The 20,867-nt window shown below is 38.7% G+C and overlaps 2 protein-coding genes across 18 annotated transcripts in view; one reads left to right on the top strand and one right to left on the bottom strand.

The window, feature by feature from the left end:
* Nucleotides 1-4,645: 4,645 nt before the first annotated feature.
* LOC114246617 (uncharacterized) overlaps nt 4,646-20,867 on the bottom strand; it is a 114,874-nt gene continuing 98,652 nt past the window's right edge. Inside the window, exons 1-5 of one of the 12 annotated variants that reach the window (XM_089740497.1) lie at nt 11,988-12,369; nt 10,787-10,934; nt 7,104-7,181; nt 5,559-5,735; nt 4,646-5,189 (exon numbers count right to left, since the gene is read on the bottom strand). In XM_089740497.1, the coding sequence (XP_089596623.1) occupies nt 7,138-7,181; nt 10,787-10,934; nt 11,988-11,996 (201 nt within the window). In that variant the 5' untranslated portion in view covers nt 11,997-12,369 and the 3' untranslated portion in view covers nt 4,646-5,189; nt 5,559-5,735; nt 7,104-7,137. Of the gene's footprint in view, nt 5,190-5,558; nt 10,935-11,987; nt 12,370-20,867 lie in introns of those variants that run through there. The other 11 variants (XM_089740495.1, XM_089727016.1, XM_089740492.1 and 8 more) reach the window with 11 other exon arrangements.
* Nucleotides 10,289-20,867, top strand: part of LOC114246477 (glucose transporter type 1) — a 168,983-nt gene continuing 158,404 nt past the window's right edge. For all 6 annotated transcript variants that reach the window (XM_089740397.1, XM_089740391.1, XM_089740402.1 and 3 more), the window contains exon 1: nt 10,289-10,429. The gene's annotated coding sequence lies outside the window, so the exon portion shown is untranslated. The remainder of the gene's footprint in view (nt 10,430-20,867) is intronic.

Here is a 20,867-nt window from a genome sequence, read left to right as displayed (position 1 = left end):
CCTTATCACAAGAGAAATTTGATTTAATAATTTGAAAAATGTAGAAAATCACAATACTACACACCGCAAAAGAAGTTTAACTTCTTTTAAGTTTAAGTTTAACTTCTTTTACGAGCACCATTTTTTATAAACAAATGTAATTTTATGAATCATCATGTTTGTATCTTAAAAAAATATTGTACCTTTTTAATATTTCCTTGTTTTCATTGCTATTTAGACATTACCTACATATTTATGTGCTCATCCATGTTCCTGATCCTCTCTGAGACCTCGTGAGCACGATTAAAGTGACATTCACTTTACTAGCGTACCTATGTTTAATTTGAATGCAACATTTTGGTCACTTCTCAAATATGTATACGAATGTACTCTATGCTTTATATTTATGATTTTATTGTGAAGGATGACATTAGTTTTTATTTTGAGATTTTGACATAGATATTACAGTATACTAAGTCGTAGTATACTAAGTCGTAAGTATCGTATTACTAAGTCGTCGTGGTGTAAAGGTTAAGACGTCCGGTGCATTTGTATCTAGTGCTGCACCGGTGTTCGAATCCCGCAGACTAGGCGGGTACCAATTTTTCTAATGAAATACGTACAAATGTTCACGATCGACTTCCGCGGTGAAGGAATAACATCGTGTAATAAAAATCAAACCCGCAAAATTATAATTTGCGTAATTACTGGTGGTAGAACCTCTTGTGAGTCCGCACGGGTAGGTACCACCACCCCGCCTATTTTTGCCGTGAAGAGTAATGCATTTCGGCTTGAAAGGCGAGGCAGCCGTTGTAACTATACAAAGAACTTAGAACTCATATTACGTAGACATAGTTTTAAATATGGCTTCAACTCGTGAATATCGAAGGTTTTTTTTTAGTGCTTAGTTGGGTCGACGAGCTCACAGCCCACCTGGTGTTAAGTGGTTACTGGAGCTCATAGACATCCACAACGTAAATGCGCCACCCACCTATGAGATATAAGTTCTAAGGTCTCAAGTATAGTTACAACGGCTGCCCCACCCTTCAAACCGAAACGCATTACTGCTTCACGGCAGAAATAGGCAGGGCGGTGGTACCCACCAGCGCGGACTCACAAGAGTTCCTACCAAGCGAACGGCGAGTTTTGGTAATCAATTTAAATAATCGCATATTCCTTTTTTATGGATTTCTTTAACAAATATCATAGGTAATAATATGATGTCAAGGGCTGCAAGACTATTTGGTTTAAGCGACATGTTTGCAACTTGTCAGGTGAGCCATGTAAATATTAAGGTTTGGAAAATAATATCTTATCAAAAAAAGCTTAGGTGCGCGTGCATGTTGGCGGACGTGGAAGAAGTGAAACTTCTGTTGCGGTGTGTAGTATTGTGGCTTTCAAGCGAGTCACAAATTAGATTTATTTTATAAAATATTCCGTAAATAAAATACCTATTCAAATCGTAGCTCAATCTACTTCGAAGTTAATAAAAAGTAAATTAACCGGAAATGAACTTTCCCGCCAACGTCGAGTTCATTCGCATTTCTCAAGTTAGTTCATTTGACGACATCGATTGAAATCTCCAATTCCTTCCTACTTTTTTTACTTTAAAACATTGTCACGTAATACTAAAAATCAGACCAGTATGTTGATTATAAAGTGGGATAAGATGAGATATAATTGACTCAATGCTGGTGATAAAATCCTGTAGATTCACACGGGTAGGTACAAATAAGCTGCCACTTACCACCGCGACATAAACCAAACATATACCAAACTTGCCCCGTCATGACCTATGCAAGCGTAGTGTTCGCTCACTCGGCCCGCACCAACTTGAATCCCCTTCCAGTCATTTAATCCCGTTTTTTCAGGATAACCGTCGAAGCACCATGTTTCCTAAGGAATGTGGATCTCCATGATGACTTGATCCAGTCAGTAAGTATCTACAGTCGGCATCATTGCGCTACAATGAGAAGGCGACACGACATGAAAACCCTCTTTTCGTGGCCGCCAGTAATTACATACCCAATCCTGTGGACCGAATGGTAAACAGTCGATGTAATTACAGATCCTTCCGATCCATTAACGGTGGTTTTAGGTACCTCAAGCACCGGTCACCGTCCTCGCCGAACCCGTCGCTTGCGACGAAGGGCTCGGCGAGCAAATTACCCCATAGACAGTCTAGTGAGTTTCTCGTCGGATTTTCTCAGTGGGTCGCGTTTTCGATCCGGTGGTAGATTCTGCGAAGCACTGCTCTTGCAAGCTCACCTACACTTCAAGGCGAAGCTGAAATAGCCTTTCAGGGCTATCAACATAGGTAGGATAAAAAGTTTATACTTTGTTTTGTGAACGATGAACATTTGTATGTATCTAATAAAAATCAGGTATTCGACATTACAAATAAAAACTTCCATTTTATTTGTTAAATCTTTATCAAATTTTTTAAGGTAGCAAAGCCGCTATTTGCCTGTCTATAAATCAGCTAATTAGTGAAACATCTAAAACCTGTGCACGATGTGTATACGAGTACATACAGACATGCCGTTTTATTTATTTGTTTGTTTGTTTTCGAGGTGCATGGCGGCGGACGTACGCTTTGTTGTAACATGTTTGTGACCCAGATACGAAAACCGCATCGTTAGTACGAACGTTTGCCAAAACACTCGGTCGAGTCCAAACATTGAACGATTTGTTCCGCGCAAACAGATATTAACCTAATGTTTTAGTTATAATTTTATTTATTGCATATATAGGTGGACGAGCTCACAGCAACTGGTGTTAAGTGGTTACCGGAGCCCATAGACATCTATAAAGTAAATGCCGCCACCCACCTTGAGATATTAGTTCTAAGGTCTCAGTATAGTTACAACGACTGCCCCACCCTTAAAACCGAAACGCATTACTGCTTCACGGCTCTAATAGGCGGGGTGGTGGTATTTACCCGTGCGGACTCACAAGAGGTCCTAAACATCTGATCTGATAGTAAACATCTGAGTAAGGCATCTGCGTGCTTAAATGCTATTAGCTCCCGGCATCGTTGACTTCGGTTAGCCATATAGATCATTTGCCATCAGATGGGTTATTTACTAAACTGCCAGCTGTATCAGCTGTGCCAGCTGAAGGAGAAAAATATTGCGCCGACCCCAGGTGATTGGGAGAAGGGCAGCAGAATGACGATGATGATTTCATTAAAACAAAATTTTTTTTGGAGCGAATACTATAACTTTCTTTTTATTGATCTATGGGCTATACAGCTTGAAAGTTTAAAAATCTATACAAAACTCTATCATAAGTGCTATAAATAAAGGCTAAGAGGAAAGGAACTTATCAATTAAACTTCGAAAGTTTGATTAAAATAAAAGCGAAACTCGGATGGTACAGTTTTGTTTGTTTAGCTTAACACAAATAAAGTCTCTTGAGCCCGGATTTAGTAGCAATCGCGGGCTTCCAATATCCACAAATCGTTTAAACAATATAAAAACTTGCAGCAGATATGAAAGCCTTTATATTGCGTATGAACGAACTCTCATCTCATCTATTGTTAAGTGGTCACTGGAGCTCATAGACATTAATGGCATTGTAAAAGAGATCTAAGTATCAATTCGGATATCTCACCTTTCAGGTCTAAGTATCAATTGCTTAGCGGATATTTCGCCTTTCAAGCTGCATGACTGCTTCGGGACAAAAACAGGCAGCGTGATGGTACTTATCCGAGCGCCCTTACAACATACCCTACCACCAGCTATAGACTAGGTATTTCATTTATAAATGATGCTATCTCACAAACAATACCTGAAGTACCAACTGTGCAACTCAATCACATTGGCGATATGCGAAACTGAGAAACAAAATGCAGCAGATATTTAGTTAGACGAGCTCATAATCTATATTGCTACTGGGTTCCATAGATGACGCGGCGCGAAGTAAACACTTGAAACACGTGTATACTTGAAGTGGAAGTCACAGAATTTGGTATAATACACTAGCGAGTTACAATCCGTTCTTAATGTAGTAAATCAAGTTTTTCTGGAACGCAAAGAAAACTTGAGTATGCTTGTAGCTTGAGTATGCCCCTGGCATTGCTGAAGTCCAAGAGCGACGGTAACCACTCACCATCAGGTGGGCCGTATTCTCGTATGCCGACAAGAGCAATAAAAAAAAAAAAAAAATATATATATATATATATAGATCATTGTTCAAGTTTGGGATTTTTGGATTTTGATGGAATTATCCACAAAACTGCTTAACATTAGACAGAATAACAGACGGTTGTATTAGAGCACTAATGCGACGTTCTATGCAGACGACTCCAAATGAACGCGCGTCGATACGGCGATGTGGCAAAACTCTAACGAAAACCTTTTACATTGCTATGCAAAGTAGTGAATTAATTTTTTCGGAATGAGGAGTGTGTGTAGTATAGGCAGTTGGCGACAAGAGGACATTAGCCATGTGTTTTACGATGCATTAATTTATAACTCTTATGACGATATCACCAGCACTACTACAATTCAAGAGAGTTCTCGTTCCACATGGTACAAAAATTTTCAAAGCATAAGCTCTTCCGTAACTTCACTTTCTTTGTCAAATGATTTATAAACCTTGGGGTTATTGTGATCTACTTTCAAATATAAGTGTGTTTTTTTTCAAAGAAATAAACATTAACACTTTTTGTACAACTTATTTATTTTACCAAAAAATACTGTGGTTACAATAAGTTTTTCTTTTTTTAATTTTAATAGTGATTCACTGTTCCGTGTGTTACAATATCTTTTTTTTAAAATAATGATTGACTGTTCTATGTACAAATATAATATACAGCAGTAACACAAGACAAATGACATTGAACTGTCTTTATACACAGAAAATTTTAATGCAATATCTGACGGCCAAGAAATCGTTTTTAATTGTACAAAATGAGGACATCATTTGGTGTTTAGTTCAAACAAGCCCAATTGCAATTGGTAAGGTAAATGAAATATTGATAATTCAATCAATGAAACAACAAAAATTCTTCTTCAAAACAAAAAAATATACAAAAAATATTCTTCAGGCCACGACGACTTTGTATTCTTCTCTATTCAAGTAGGCATTGACTTCAGTCATTAATCATGACTTCACCGTCAAATCGGAACGCAATCTCAGTACTGAGAAGCGTTGGCTTTGGTTGGAAACACGGCTTGCTCTTATGGCGTTTCATTTCGTTGTTTCTGCAAAAATAATCGTGTTATTATTTGCGTTTATGCTCACATATCGGAAAACAGCTAAACGGCATGTGAAGCTAACTAAAAAATAAATAAATCTTAGGATGGGTGAAGTGGTGAACTACTTAATGATCTATCTGGTGCTAAGAGGTGACCAGAGTATATAGATATCAGACTTTAAAGCCTTGTCCATTATGAGACATGATATCGAAGATCCGGTTGATTCGTATAGTGGTTGTTTCAACCCTTCAAACCGGAGAGCATAATTGCTTCGTCGCAGAAAGAGGCAGGTCGGTGCCACCTACCCAGATGTATTTACATTACACCCATCCCATCATTAGTAAATAAAAAGAAAACAAAAGTAAAATGATGTACCATCATTGCTATTTCCGAGCTGACTTGAGCCAATATTCCTCGAAGTTTAGTAGAAGTCGAAATTAAACTCGAATCCTTCGTCTATGTTTTGTGTGACGCACGAGGCCACTACGAAGATCAGTATCGAAGAGTGGCACATCATCATATTGTGGTCAGTCAATCTGGTTGATCAGCATGCTGTGGAATAAAACAAATATAAATAAATTACCCCTACCTAACACGACAAGGGAGTCAGGGACGCAATTAGAAACACGCATGAATTCAATTAAAATCAAATGTAATCAATTGAAATTGAATTCAATACGATGTTTCCAAAATACCTCTTAAATTATCGTACATTGAAAACCGATACAAATAACAGCTACAAACATGTTTTCACAAAATACACGAAACGCTACACAACTACATTGCGGTAGTAAATCATCGTGTGCCCTGTACGTATTGACGACAGGTGAAATATTATCCTATGAATCTCATAGGGATGTAATGCTTCCACGAACGATGCTTTGTGTTTGTCTTCATTACATAGCCCCTTGATGCACAAAGTTTTATCCATTTCCATTATTTTCTTGTGATTTTCACAATAACGTTCTTGAATGTGACATATGTAATGAGTGATGCCGATGTTAAAAATTGTGACAGGATCATCTCGAACAATTCCTCAGAGCACTTTCCATGGCACGTGCGGTACCAAGCTCCACTCCAATTCCTGAAGCGGTGTTCTACGTCAGGAATAGACAGAATTTTGACATGGACCGATGCTTAATGAAAATTGATGGGCTGAAACTGAAGATTGCGGATTAGAAGCTGCCCTTTCATAATGGAATGATTAGGGAGATTATCACTAACCTAATATTAAGCCGTCGCTGGAACCCGTTAGCATCACAACACAAACGTCGAAGATCACCTTGAAAACACACGATCGAATTCTCAATTGAACTTCAAACCGTAATGTATGATTGTTTTCTAACGAAAAAAAAACAGTCTCTGGGCCTTTATATCATCGGCAGTTAATAATAATTTTATACCCCGAATTTCAGCGGGAGTTTTCGACAAACGGTTTATTATAGGGAATTGCTGTAATATAATCCAATTCAGGGTCTGTACTTAATCTAGCTGACATACCTTTGCGTCTATGGAGCAGTTGAATTATTCGCACTTCAATCGAAGCGCCCTAAAAGCTATGCTAAGTAGGTATACGGTGAATTGATAACTCGCCTTATCATCAAACCGGTAAGTTTCTATTTTTATAAACATTGCTTTTGACTATGTCATTCGGAGGATTTCTATTTTTTTTAAGCGTAGATGAGAAGTCGAGACAGAATCTCATATCCTCGTTTCTTTGAACTTACCACAGTTCTATATCGGCGAGCATCCTACGCTTAGGCAAAAAGCGAAGGGTTTTTAACACACGTATCGACTCGCATAGTCCAAAATCAGCTTATAAATAGTAATATATAAAATATACCTTGACGCAGAGCCTGTAAATTAATATACGTATAGTGAATGTACAAAAATGATACTTTTTTTGTAGTAATACATCACCGTTTGCCGTCACAAGATGAACGTCGTCGCTGCGTCAAGTGTCACGCGCCAGTACACACGGTCGACGCGAATGCAGAGCTGAAATAAGTTTCACACAGCTACGCACAAATGTTGGCTTAATGACTACACCATTACAGTCCCTAAATTATATAGAATTCGATGTTGGTCGGCCTCGTTTCGATCAAAATCCGGTATCGGCTCACCTTGAAAAAGAAAAAAAAAACATGAATATTGCAATGCAAAATTATTGTACTACAATGAAGTCGTCGTGGCCTAACGGATAAGACGTCCGGTGCGTTTGTGTTGATCGATGTACCGGTGTTCGAATCTCAGGCGGGTACCAATTTTTCTAATGAAATGCGTACTCAACAAATGTTCACGATTGACTTCCACGGTGAAGGAATAAAATCGTGTAGTAAAAATGAAACCCGCAAAATTATAATTTGCGTAATTACTGGTGGTAGGACCTCTTGTGAGTCCGCGCGGGTGGGTACCACTGCCCTGCCTATTTCTGCCGTGAAGCAGTAATGCGTTTCGGTTTGAAGGGTGGGGCAGCCGTTGTAATTATACTTGAGACCTTAGAACTTATATCTCAAGGTGGGTGGCGCATTTACGTTGTAGACCTCTATGGGCTCCAGTAACCACTAACACCAGGTGGGCTGTGAAATAAAAAAAAAAAAAACAAATTTGGTTATCAAGAAAAAAAATATTCTAATCTTCTATACTATATATTCTATTCTTCAGTACTATATTTAGTTCGGTTGTTAGTAAGAACTAGAAAAAAATTATAGGGGTGCTCAGCTATTGGAGAGAATGACATGAGGATCCAGTACAATGTGAGTGGAATGTGAGTGGCCTTTTTTTTCTACCTATTCTTGTGATCTCGAGGTGTCATACTCGTGCTACCGTCATTACATATCAAGCATTGCTCATATAATTAGGCACATAACTGAGTTTCACTCATCATCATCATCATCTCAGCCTGTCTACTGTCCACTGCTGAACATAGGCCTCTCCAAGTGATCTCCAGTGCGGCCGGTCCGTTGCCACCTGTAAGAATACAATGTGTCATCACCCCTATACTATCCCAGGGAGTCGTAAGAACCGACTAAGAGAATATGCACAAGACATCAGTGCAAACCCAAAACCCTGTACCAACCCGTCTAGCCAGCGTGGTACAGTAGGCTAAATACCTCCATGGAAAGTGACAGAGAGAGTTTCACTAATGAAATATAAACAAAGCAATTTTTAATCGGATCAGTGAAATCGACGGCACTTCGATTTCTATAAACCGGTTGAATACCAATTGTGTTTTATTTATTCGTTGTGTGTGTTGTGTGACTGACATCGAGCCCTCTTACGCATTAAAAAGAAATGAAAAGGCACTTAACGTCAAGACAGAAAATAACGAAGGGCCACTCTTGTAGATTACAAGTCAATAAATATAGGTTCGAATAAATAAATTAAATTACATTACGGTTTCGTATGAACGCGGTCCTTAATGCGGTACTCAATTCCCCGACATGTACCGCTCGTAAAACGTACCTCCCGCGACACCAAATTTATTATTTTCTCATCTATGTACGGTAATGGTTTTAAATCGTCGAATCCGCTAGTAATAATTGCTTGGGACACTAATCGTGCACTGCATCCGCTGTAGGCAGATTTCAGTTAATTCGTCGGCCACTTCTGTTCCAATATTCAGTAGCTATCATGATCATTATACCACCACCCTGCCTATTTCTGCCGTGAAGCAGCAACGCGTTTCGGTTTGAAGGGTGGGGCAGCCGTTGTAACTATACTTGAGACCTTAGAACTTATATCACAAGGTGGGTGGCGCATTTACGTTGTAGATGTCTATGGGCTCCAGTAAGCACTTAACACCAGGTGGGCTGTGAGCTCGTCCACCCATATATGTAATAAAAATTTAAATAATTTAGACGTATACGCTCTCTCTGCACGTCATGAGCCACATACGAATCTGCGTTCTCTCGTCGCCTGTCCCTTAATAATACATCATGTTTCCGCGCGACCCGATCGATACCGCGCACTCCACAACCTTTGCTCGCTTTGTATTCCTTCGCATTCGACAAACTTTAAAACTGTGTTGATTTTCCGACCACAGCGTATCGCGTTTTGACTATTTCATGCAAACGAATCAACTGTAATACCTAGTTTAGATTAGACTAAGTACTTTTTTAGTTCTATTTTACACCCGCATACCAGATTTTAATGTTAGTCAGTAATTTAAAAAAAAAATCTATGTACTTTTGAACCTCCTAAAGTAATTTATTAAATTCTGTTTTGTAGAAGTCTTGTCATATAATAAATTATATTTTTATGGCAGGCAGCGGCTAGACTCTACCCCTGGGATTGCTGACGTCCATGAGCGACGGTGACCACTTACCATCGGGTGGGCCGTATGGTCGTCTGCCTACAAAGGCAATAAAAAATTGTTAGAAGCAATTACGATTTTAAGTATTAAATTTAAAAAATCCAAATCTTGTTGATTTGCCCTTATCGTTTTCTCTGTAAAGTCGAGATAAATGTAAATACAAATACTATTGTGGCATAAAGCGCCTAACTAAGCCGTTGTACTGTAAAAACTGAGACCTTAGGTCTTATATTTCAAGGTGGCAGCAGTTACTTTGTAGATGTGTATGGGCTCCGGTATCTACTTAACGCCAAATGGGCCGCGAGCTGGTCCACACAACTAAGCAATAAAAAAAAATGTGTCTTAAGCAAGAACATATACGATCATCTCTTTTATGTGTGTAACGTAATTTGCGTTTGAAACATTGCGATTCGCTTCATAAATTTTTCAGGTTATGAATTTAAATGGCTGCGACGAGTACATCGACTAAACGCGAGTGTTGCGCCGGCGTGCGCGACCAATCTATGTACTCGTAGATCAAGTCGCGTGAGTATCGAGACGGTATAGTACGACGGGCGGCGCGGGCGCTGCCGTCACCTTCCGCTTCGTATGTAGTCGTATAAATAATGAGTAGCGTACTGTATAGACGCAGCGCAAGCCCCACGATATCGATCGGGTGCTCCTTGCGCCCAAAGTAGAGTCGTTGGTGCGCGCGGATTCCCGCATCGACCGTGCAAGTTGAGAAGCTTAAACGCGCGAGTGCCGCGGTCGCGCTCGCACCGCCCGTAGCTCGTAGCTCGTTCGCGCCCCATGTGCCGCGAGATCGCGATCGTATCGATCCGAAGCGGCGTCCGCGGCCGGGCGATGTACTGCAGTTAATCGCGCGACGGATGAGGCGGCCCGACCTCCACCGCTCCGCTCGGCACACCGCAACGCGCTTCCGCCTCACCAGGTACGATAAAATGCCGCATTCAATATAACGCATGCATTCACCGCGGCGCGTACGTGCAATATTTACTACGATGCGGCGACCTAGATACGTCTAGGCAGGGGTGAGTTCGCGTACGCTGGTTGCACTCTGTGACGATCGATCGAGTCTCCGATTCGTGGAGAAAGTTGTTGGTCTTATTAAAAATAAAAGTGTGTGAATGAATCGAAGAATCTGGGTTGAGAAGAACGTCGGGCCGGATTAGAAACATGAAGACGCCAATTGAAGCAGTTCGGCGTGGACAAGTTGAGTGTCCATTGAATTTGTGCTTTGCTAATCGATTGTGAGCTTGCGATAGCCGGTGGCGAAAGAATTTCATGCCTTGCGAAGGATGCGCTTCGTGTGTTTCAGATGTTGCCGCCGCATTGTTTCCCGCGATCATCCCCGTGGGACTACAGTTTCGTGCGGTAAATGAGTCTCCTTCGGTTTGTGGGTCACGCTGCCGCCCGCTGATGACGTAACGCCGCTCCTGCAACAAAAGGACGAAGATTTGAATTTGCTTTGCGAATTATTAAAGATACACCCACCCGATCATTGAGAATAACTGAAAGGAAATGTCGGATTTATAAGAATACATTTTTAGTTTTAAATAATAATATATTTTTTTCATAAGCTATATTTTTAAATACGTAACATAAAATAAACTAATGACTTGTTCCATGGTTCAATCAGTGCTCATAAGATTATAACTCGAAATATAAAAATTAATTTAAATTACATAATTTAAACAAATAAATTATGGACAACGATGAAAAATGTCTTGACTTCGTAGCGTCCTGTAGCGCCGTAGCTCTACGCAGCAGTAGTCCACGTGCTACGGTTGTAAATCAATCGAAGCAACCGTAGAAATTCGAAAAAAATAATCGAATATCAAATAGTTTACAGGTAGTAGTAGGACGTCTTGTGAGTCCGCACGGGTAAGTACCCCGCCTATTTTCGCCGTGAGGTAGTAATGCGTTTCGGTTTGAAGGGTGGGGTAGCCATTGTACTGTAAAAACTGAGACCTTAGAACTTATACCGTATACGTTGTAGATGTTTATGGGCTTCAGTAACCACTTAACATCAGATGGACCGCGGGCTCGTCCATCCGCCCAAGCAATAAAAAAAAGTTTCAATCAATCTTAAGCATTACATAAAACAGTACCTAGCAAACAATAGGAATGAAACTATGAATGGAAAATTATACATTGACAAACATGAATAATTATGATACTTGAATAAATACATTATCTTGATAATATGATAGACGTATCTCACATACATCACTCATATTATATTATTATCGCGCCATACAATTTGTTAACGAAGACCTCACTCGAATTAGTTCAATAGGTCACAAAAAAACATGCAATGTATATATTTTTTCATCAAAGAACTTCCAAAACTGAGGCTTAATTCATAAAGCATTAACAATTGTGATCGAAACACGAACACTGTGAAATAAGTTCGACAATTTTTATTTTAGCGCTTCACTCGAGCCAGTCCGTTAGTCGTACCATATCTCAGTGGACTTGTTACTTACGACGTACATTTCAAAAATTAATATAAATTGAATCAAAGCTTCGAAAATCTATCAGTTCTTAAATTGACTTAACGCAGGACACAGACACACACAAATATACAGAGTATCTACGTTCGTGTATAGACACAACACTCACACACGTACGTGTTCTTTGTTGAGGCACCACGTGATAGTCCCGAGCGCCAGCCGTACAGTTCTAACGTTTTCGATTACAATCACTGAATACTTGTAAAATATCGATTCAAGGTTACCCGGGTGCCAGGTATTAAATATGGAACAGGGCGCACGGCGCGCATCGCGGCTCCGCCGTCTACGATGTATAGAGGACTACGGAAGTGCATCGGCTCACTTCAGTATGGCCGCGCAGCGGGGCTGTGGGGGCGGGGTGAGGGGGGCAGCAGTGCACCGCTACGCGGGGGTACCTCAATGAAGCTCCTCTTTCTAGGAACGCTATAGTATTGTATACGTGAACCTAGTTCAAGTCTATGCAGTACATCAACTTTGACTAAAAACCCAAATTCGAATTGCATCACTTACATCTTACGCTTACACTCGCTAAGAGCTTGATTTAGTTTTTATATACTTTCTTACATGGATGGTTATAACATGTCAATTGTTACAATAGTTTGCATTATATAGCTGTTATGGCATTTAGATCAAACATTTGATCATAGGCGACGTACACAAGGAATTTCATATAAATATGAGATGAAAACCGCAACAACGTTTTTACTGTCGTAAAATGTTCCGCTAGACTTGTTTGTACTGCATCGAGAGATAGAGCCTCCCTTCCCGCGCGGAGGCTGTTGGGGGGAGGGGAGGGGGGTTGGGGGTGATGCGCGCGCATACTTTCCACGTGCCCTGCGCTGAATGTAGCCAACGATCCTATCTCTACTTTAAAAAACCACGTGTCAATTTAGACATTTCAAGAATGATTTTATTACGGTAAATTCTCTTGATAGGATACTGTGAGATCCTACGAGCACGCACCACCGTTATACAAAACACCATTTTTATGTCACGTATACTTTGAAATTTCTTTGTTTCGGTTCATTTAGCCAGGTAATTAATATTTGGTGCGCTTTTTTTTTCGCCAGTAAAATTCGTAGCTCTTATAAAGTAAGAAAAAATATCAATTAAGTTAATATCTACATGTTTACAGTAGATCACTCGTCATGGTAATTCTGTTAATAGCATTGCCTACAGTTGTAGTTATATTGCTCGTTTATCTGCAAGAAGAAGTCAATAAATTCTAACCACACATCATTATTATTTATTCAGAAATACCAAAAAGAATGTTTAGAATTAATATTTGCAACAAAGAACACTTTATTTTTATTTTTCGCGAGACAAAACAGAAGCAAGCGTGCTTTGTTCTGATGATATCAAACTAGATACGCCGCTAACACTTGGAGATAGATATCCTTGCATTGTTCTATTCGTTCGTTTATTATTATTACTTTATTTTTTATTTTATTTTATTACTTAGATGTAGTAACGAATATGCTTCGTGAACGCAACGTGCTTCATCCTTTTTAAATTACAAACATGACGCGAATGAAACCATAGTGCACGTCTTAGAAGCAAGTCGAGACTTAGAAGCACCCAGCACAAAGGATGAGCTCGTCCGTGCGGTTTCAAACCAACAAAATATGAAAACCTTTTCAAGGAATTGAAGCGAATATCACTACTGATTCATACATTCACAAAGCGAGTTTAATGATGGATGAGATACCAGCAGCGTGGGGCGTCCTCCAACCAGGTGGACCGACGACTTAGTGCGCATGACGGGAAGTCGTTGGATGCGGAAGGCGGAGGACCGCATTCTGTGGAAGGCATTGGGGAAGGCCTATATCTAGCAGTGGGCAGATAAAGGCTCATGATGATGATGATGAGTTTAATGAACTTATCGTGATGATTAATGAAATTATCGTAATGAATGTTAACAAAATTAGACGAACGATGAGAGAGGTTTAAAACGAATCGCCGAGATTAAACAGCCGTCATAACAAACGTATTATAGTTTACCGCAATATTATTTTTAGAATAAAAGACTCATTCGGGCGTAAGACGAAGAAAAATTCACGTCCACGTTCCATTTCACGGTACGAGGTTTATTTTCGTCGGTGGTCTCACACACTTACGAATATGCTTTATTTACATATGATCAAAGTTGTATTTCGACTGTTTCCTTAATGCGATGAAATATGTTTTCCGAGTAGGCTCGTCGTCGATTTCCTTTTATTTTGTTTATCAAAGACGTCGGAAGGTTGAAGCCGTACTTGACCCAATAACTTCAAAGATTAGAGATATTTTTTGAAAACAACAGAGATATTTATATTATTTGACTGTAGACTGATCAAAAATATTACGGACTGGTATATACCCCTTAGACCATCAAAGATTAGGTAGGGTAGTAAAAAAAAAGGTAGAGACGTGATGTGCCATCCGATTACTAACTTAATTATTTTTAATTTTCATTTTAACTTTTTTTTTAATGCTCAGATGGCTGGACGAAGTCACAGCCCATCTGGTTTTAAGTGGTTACTGGAGCCCATAGACATCTACAACGTAAATACGCCACCTACCTTGAGATATAAGTTCTAAGGGTCTCAGTATAGTTGCAACGGCTGCCCTACCCTTCAAACCGAAACGCATTACTGCTTCACGGCAGAAATATGCAGGGTGGTGGTATCTACCCGCGCGGACTCACAAGACGTCCTACCACCAGTAAAACCAGTATTTCAACTTATCAATGTAGCTTGAAGTGAAGCAGTAATGCGTTTCGGTTTGAAGGGTAGGGCAGCCGTTGTAACTATACGTGAGACCTTAGAACTGATATCTCAAGGTAGGTGGCACATTTACGTTGTAGATGTCTATGGGCTCCAGTAACCACTTAACACCAAGTGGGCTGTGAGCTCGTCCACCCATCTAAGCAATAAATAAATAAATAAAAAGCTTAAATTATTTTACAAACCAATATACAAGTTGCTTATGTTCCGAACGTTTCGTCAGAAAAAATCGGCTTGTTGTGGATATACCGGGGGACGCGGCTCAAAGCAATTGCATTGATCGGTCATGCGAAATTGATGGGTTTTTAAATGATACATCGAATCGAATGAACGAAATACGAATGAAAATCGATGTAGATTTATTAACTGAAAAAAATAAAACAGTGTAGTATTTAATGAAGATAAATAAGTGTGTCCTGCCCAACGCCCGTGCTCATATTTCGTGTAAATAGCTTCAAAGTTGAATGCACGTTGCTAGTGGTTTTAATGCTAAATCTTCGATAAGATGTTTGTATATTTTAATGATAACAAAATTAAAATGATTATCATTATTTTTCTGATTTTTTTTCTTCGTCACATACTTAATTCAAATGTATTCATACCGTGATAGGATCACAGCCTACCCGGTGTTCAGTTGTTACTGGAGCCCATAGACATCTACAACGTCAATGCCGCCACCCACCTTGAGATGAGTTCTAAGGTTCTGTAAGTTCGTAGTTCTCAGTAAGAACGCTCATTTTAATAGTTTTATGTTTTACATATTACTTAAAAACAAGCGCCATTTTCAAAATAATAGTAACTGAACTAAAGAGAGACCATAGGTAACCAAGGGGGTCGGCGGTTCATCGTTAGTATCAAAAGGAAGTCCGTGTTTTAGTGGAAAACTATTTTTTTTTAATAAAATTTCATTCAATTAATGGTTTATAGTTTGTTAGTTTGTTAATACCATCCCGGCATTTTATTTAAACCGATTTCTCGAATAACTCAATTGGGATTTGAATTTGAAAAATATCATAAAAAAACCTACAAAATGTGTCTTAAAAATTTATTAGCTCATGTCGACGGAGAAGGGAATATGAACACTAATTTCTAGTGCGCTATCGTCAACTTAAGTAATGAAGTAAAGTTTTTTAACCCTGTTCAAGGAATAACAACTGCTAACAACAGCTGACAATTATATAAAAATAAGAAATCAGAATTCAGACGAATGACTTAACGAGTAATAACCTCATCATTTCCTATTCAGATAGTTCGAAGTTCACTCGCTTATTACGGCTTACTTAATCCGCTCCAAATAGCTTCTAGGAACCTGCTTAGCGGTGGGATTAACTGTATCTTCAGTATTATAAGCACCCTTAATAGATTAAGTATAATTAAAGATATAAAATGAAGTAATGCCGTAATTTGTATTTTTATTTTCTTTTTTTTTTGCTTAGATGGGTGGACGAGCTCACAGCCCACCTGGTGTTAAGTGGTTACTGGAGCCCATAGACATCCACAACGTAAATGCGCCACCCACCTTGGGATACAAGTTCTAAGGTCTCAAGTATAGTTACATCTCCAAACCATAGTTGTATCTCCAAACTCGATACAGATTAGTTATGTATGTACTCGTACTTATTTGCATTTCGGCTATGCGAGACGAGCCTACGGTGCGGTGGATTAGCATAGAACTGACAGATTTAGAAGCTTGAAACGAGCACGCCTATAGTGTCTGATTCTTTTTTATGTTTGTGAAGTTACTGGTGGCCTTTTTTCCCTCTTTTTTTTTATTGCTTAGATGGATGGACGAGCTCACAGCCCACCTGATGTTAAGTGGTTACTGGAGCTCATAGACATCTACAACGTAAATGCGCCACCCACCTCGAGATATAAGTTCTAAGGTCTCAGTATACCTAGTCAGGTCATAAGTTCTGTCACATGTTTAATGTAAAATAATTGAAACAAGTTCATTCATTATGTAACCATTCATATACCAAAATGAACTTAACAAAACATAGATTCTTATAACACTAAAGTTTATTCAAAATGATCTCCGTGATTTTGAATACAGGCCTTCAATCTGCGCGGCCAGTCGTCTATCGCAGCACGAACGAGGTCCATGTCAATATCGGCGGCTGCCTTAATCAAGGATGTCTTGAGTGACTCCAAATTGGGATGAGGCTTTGAGCACGCCTTTTCCTCCAAGTGTTACCATATCTTGTAATCTAACGGATTCAAATCTGGACTGGAGGAGGGCCAGTCTTCGTGCCGGATGAAGTCGATTTCACGCAACGCCAGCCAGTCTTGTGTTCTCTTCGCTCTATGAGCTGGCGCCGAATCTTGTTGGAATACCCAGTGCCTGTTATTGAACATGGTATGAGAAACAGGTTCCACAAGGTTCGTCAGGACTGTATTTTGATACACAACTGCATTCGTTTTTACACCTTTCTCAAAAAAATGTACCTCTGTTAAGCCCCAATAAGAAACTCCCAACCATACCATGAGCGAGGATGGAAAATGACCTCGTTGGACACGCGGAATACGGTTGCTTGCTTCTTCACTACTATGTGCGTACACCTTATCATTTTGTTTGTTGTAGCTCTCTTCTACGGTAAAAAATTTTTCATCCGAAAAAAGAATTTCCCGATATTTTTTTCCCGCGTACCGCTTCAACAAAGCGCGGCATCTCTTCAGTCTCAGGTCCATTAGACGAGTATTCAAACGATGTCCTGTTTTTCTTCGATATGCCCGAAGCCCTAAGTCTTCATTTAACACCCTTTTCACCGTGGTTCTGCTTAATCCCATCTGAAGGGCCAACAGTTTCTGCTTACGTTTGGGATTTCTTTGAATTCGCGCCCTCACAGCTTTTATCACTGCTGGAGTCCTAACAGACCGAAGGCGACCACTTATTGACCTGTCATCTACACTAGAGTCTTCATTGTATCGTTTGATGGTACGATAAACGAATCTTTTGGTTATATTCCAATTTTTCAGTATGTTAAAAATTTGAATTGGCGCGTAACCGCAACGATGCAACTCAATAACTGCAACACGGTCTTCTTTAAGCGTCCACTCCATATTTAAAATAGGAGTAAAATTCTAAAAGTATACATTTTTATCTTCATGAACAATTCGAAATTCGAATTCTATAAACTTTTTTGTGGCCAGCATTCTAAAAGAAAAGTTTTTACTGTGTGACAATACTTATGAACTGACTAGGTAGTTACAACGGCTGCCCCACCCTTCAAACCGAAACGCATTACTGCTTCACGGCAGAAATAGGCTGGGCGGTGGTACCTACCCGTGCGGACTCATAAGAGGTCCTACCACCAGTAATTACACAAATTATAATTTTGCGGGTTTGATTTTTATTACACGATGTTATTCCTTCACCGTGGAAGTTAATCGTGAACATTTGTTGAGTACGTATTTCATTAGAAAAATTGGTAGCCGCCTGCGGGATTCGAACACCGGTGTATCGCTTCATACGAATGCACCGGACGTCTTATCCTTTAGGCCACGATGACTTACATATCAATTCTAGTAACCTCGAGGGGCTATTCTAGATTCGCCGAGCTAGTAGGTGAGTTCACGGGGCTCAAACCTAACGACGCTACTAATACGAACCCTAACAAGAGCCGTGCTTCGCAAAATCTACCGCCGGATCGGGAACGCGACCCACTGAGAAGATCTAACGAGAAATTCGGTTTTTTAATATTTTTTTTAATTGATTAATAAAATCATTTTTTCTTACACTATTTTTAATTCAAATTTATTAAAAAATATTTTCTATTTTATAGTTGGATTTTCTATAAAAGCGTATATTTTTAGTTTTTTTGAATTATTATTTATTTTTCATTTTTTAGTTGAATTTCAATTTTTACAATATTTTTCTTTTCAATTTTTTTTAAATATTGAATTGTCATCTGTCCTTAATGAGTATACCAAATTTCGAGTTAACCCGAAGTTTTGAAATGGGTCAAAATCATGTTCAAAAATTCCGTTACAACTAATAAAAGCGTATTAAAAAACGGACAATTAAAACTATAGAATATATTGTAAATGTAGTTTTAATTACAAAATGCTGTCTACCTCGAGAATCCTCGATACAGTACAGGCAACGTTCAGGGAAACTATTGAACCTGTTCTGAATTGTGACGGTATGCCGAACGGGTCCTTGTAAGCGCACAAACCTATGAACTGAATTGAATTCAAACCAATTCACCTCATCGGACACTCAGATAGAGTTCCGCCTTAAGAGTACTCCACTTCAGACACTGGTTTCAATGGCCTCCTCTTAAGCATGCTCACGGTAAGAGGGAGATCGTTTGATCGTTGTGAAAAATTTAAATGTACCAACGTATAAAAATGCTTTAAATGTTCTTAGTATTTTCTTTGGTTTTGCCAGTCATATACACAATTAAAACTATTTTACGGGCGGTCACGTGGGCAGTCGATCGCGACGACGAAAACTGTAAAATATTCAAAACATCGTTAATAATAGACGCGCCATTAAACAATAAAAGTAGTTTTAATTGAATACTTTCTTTATAAATTTACAACAAATAATGTGATTGTTTGATGCATAAAATGATTCAGGGGACATAGTCAAATTGCTGCTTATTAATTTGCATTATTAAATGCAAATGACGTGGCATGGATTGAAAATGTCCACAATAGACAGCTTCATAAGAATAATAGATATTCTCATGTAATTAGCAACAAAGCGCATGATATAGAACAAAAATTCCAAAAATATAAATGAAAGATAAATTATATTGTAATCAACCCTTGAATCATATCGACTACAAAGTTGCATAGGCGCGGACTCAGTGAACGAAGATAGCGCCCCCAGCATTGAGCCTTACTCGTTTTTTTGTGATAATAGTTATTGAATAAAAAATTGTGACACCAGTGTGAGTATGTGAGTATGTGAGGTTTATTTCATTAACATTACAATAAAGCCCTTTAAAAGTAACCCACTTTTAAATCATAATTATGCTAGAAGAAAAAAATAATACTTAGCCTTATTTATTATTCCGTGAGATAATGTTTCGTGTTTTTAAATATCATGATGACAGTAATAAAATAATTGGAAAGCACTGTGGTAAGAACTGATGTACTATAAACACTTATGAACAAATAAAAGATTTAAAAAACTGAAAAATTCAACTCATGTTGTACACGCCTTATAACCAGTAAATACGCAAATTTATTGATTTTGTGAATTTTAGTCATTGCTACTCCTTGTTATTCTTTCATTCTAGAAGTGCCTATGTTTTTTTAGACAAATGTCCTGCAAGAGTTGAACATCGGTATAGTTATAATCAGTATCGGTACCGGTAGTCGCATTGTTTGATTCGAGCCCACTGTGTGCCACGTGAATGCCTTTTTAACTATCGTGATGGATCTGGTACGTGGTTTTAAATAATGTTACTCTGTATACAATGCACAAACAGTTTATTTAATCACACACACACACAAGAAGTTAAAAAGGAAAAAGAAGGAGTAATCAGCACAGAAATAGATTAAACAGAATTGCAATAATCAAATTATCAGAAAACAAATATTTTTGTCCGAGAGCAATGATTTGTAAAATACTAGCAGCAGTGTAGTCCGTTCAAATCTTTCAACTGACTGCCCTCACACATTGCACCAATCTCGATCGTATGAAGTGGAATTGTCCGTTTTCATTATATCGTCCAGCAGTGTCGGGTTGTAACGTACACAACGTCAACATATTTTGTTGTACGTATGTATATAGTACGTGTATATAATATAATATTATTAATTTATGTGTGTTGTGTAATTTATATATAGTGTATAAATATATTATTTATTTATCTCATTTTCGTATAATGCATATTATTTAATTTAGGTATATTTATCCTAATACATATAAATATAATATTCAATAATTATGTGGAGTAAGCCCACACCTTTATTAATAAAAAAGTGATCCTAGTTCTACAGTACTTTATAACTTCACAGTGGTTTAAGACCTCCCATTTAAGCGTAGCGTTCATTCCGGCCCTGACGTATCCCGGTAGGGTTGTCGTTCACTTCGAAACTAAATCAAATAATATTTAATTTGTATGAAATAGCT

Source organism: Bombyx mandarina, chromosome 01 (assembly GCF_030267445.1).
Source record: "Bombyx mandarina strain Sakado chromosome 01, ASM3026744v2".
In the NCBI taxonomy this organism is placed as follows: Eukaryota; Metazoa; Arthropoda; class Insecta; order Lepidoptera; family Bombycidae; genus Bombyx; species Bombyx mandarina.
This window is presented reverse-complemented; position numbering and strand designations above follow the sequence as displayed.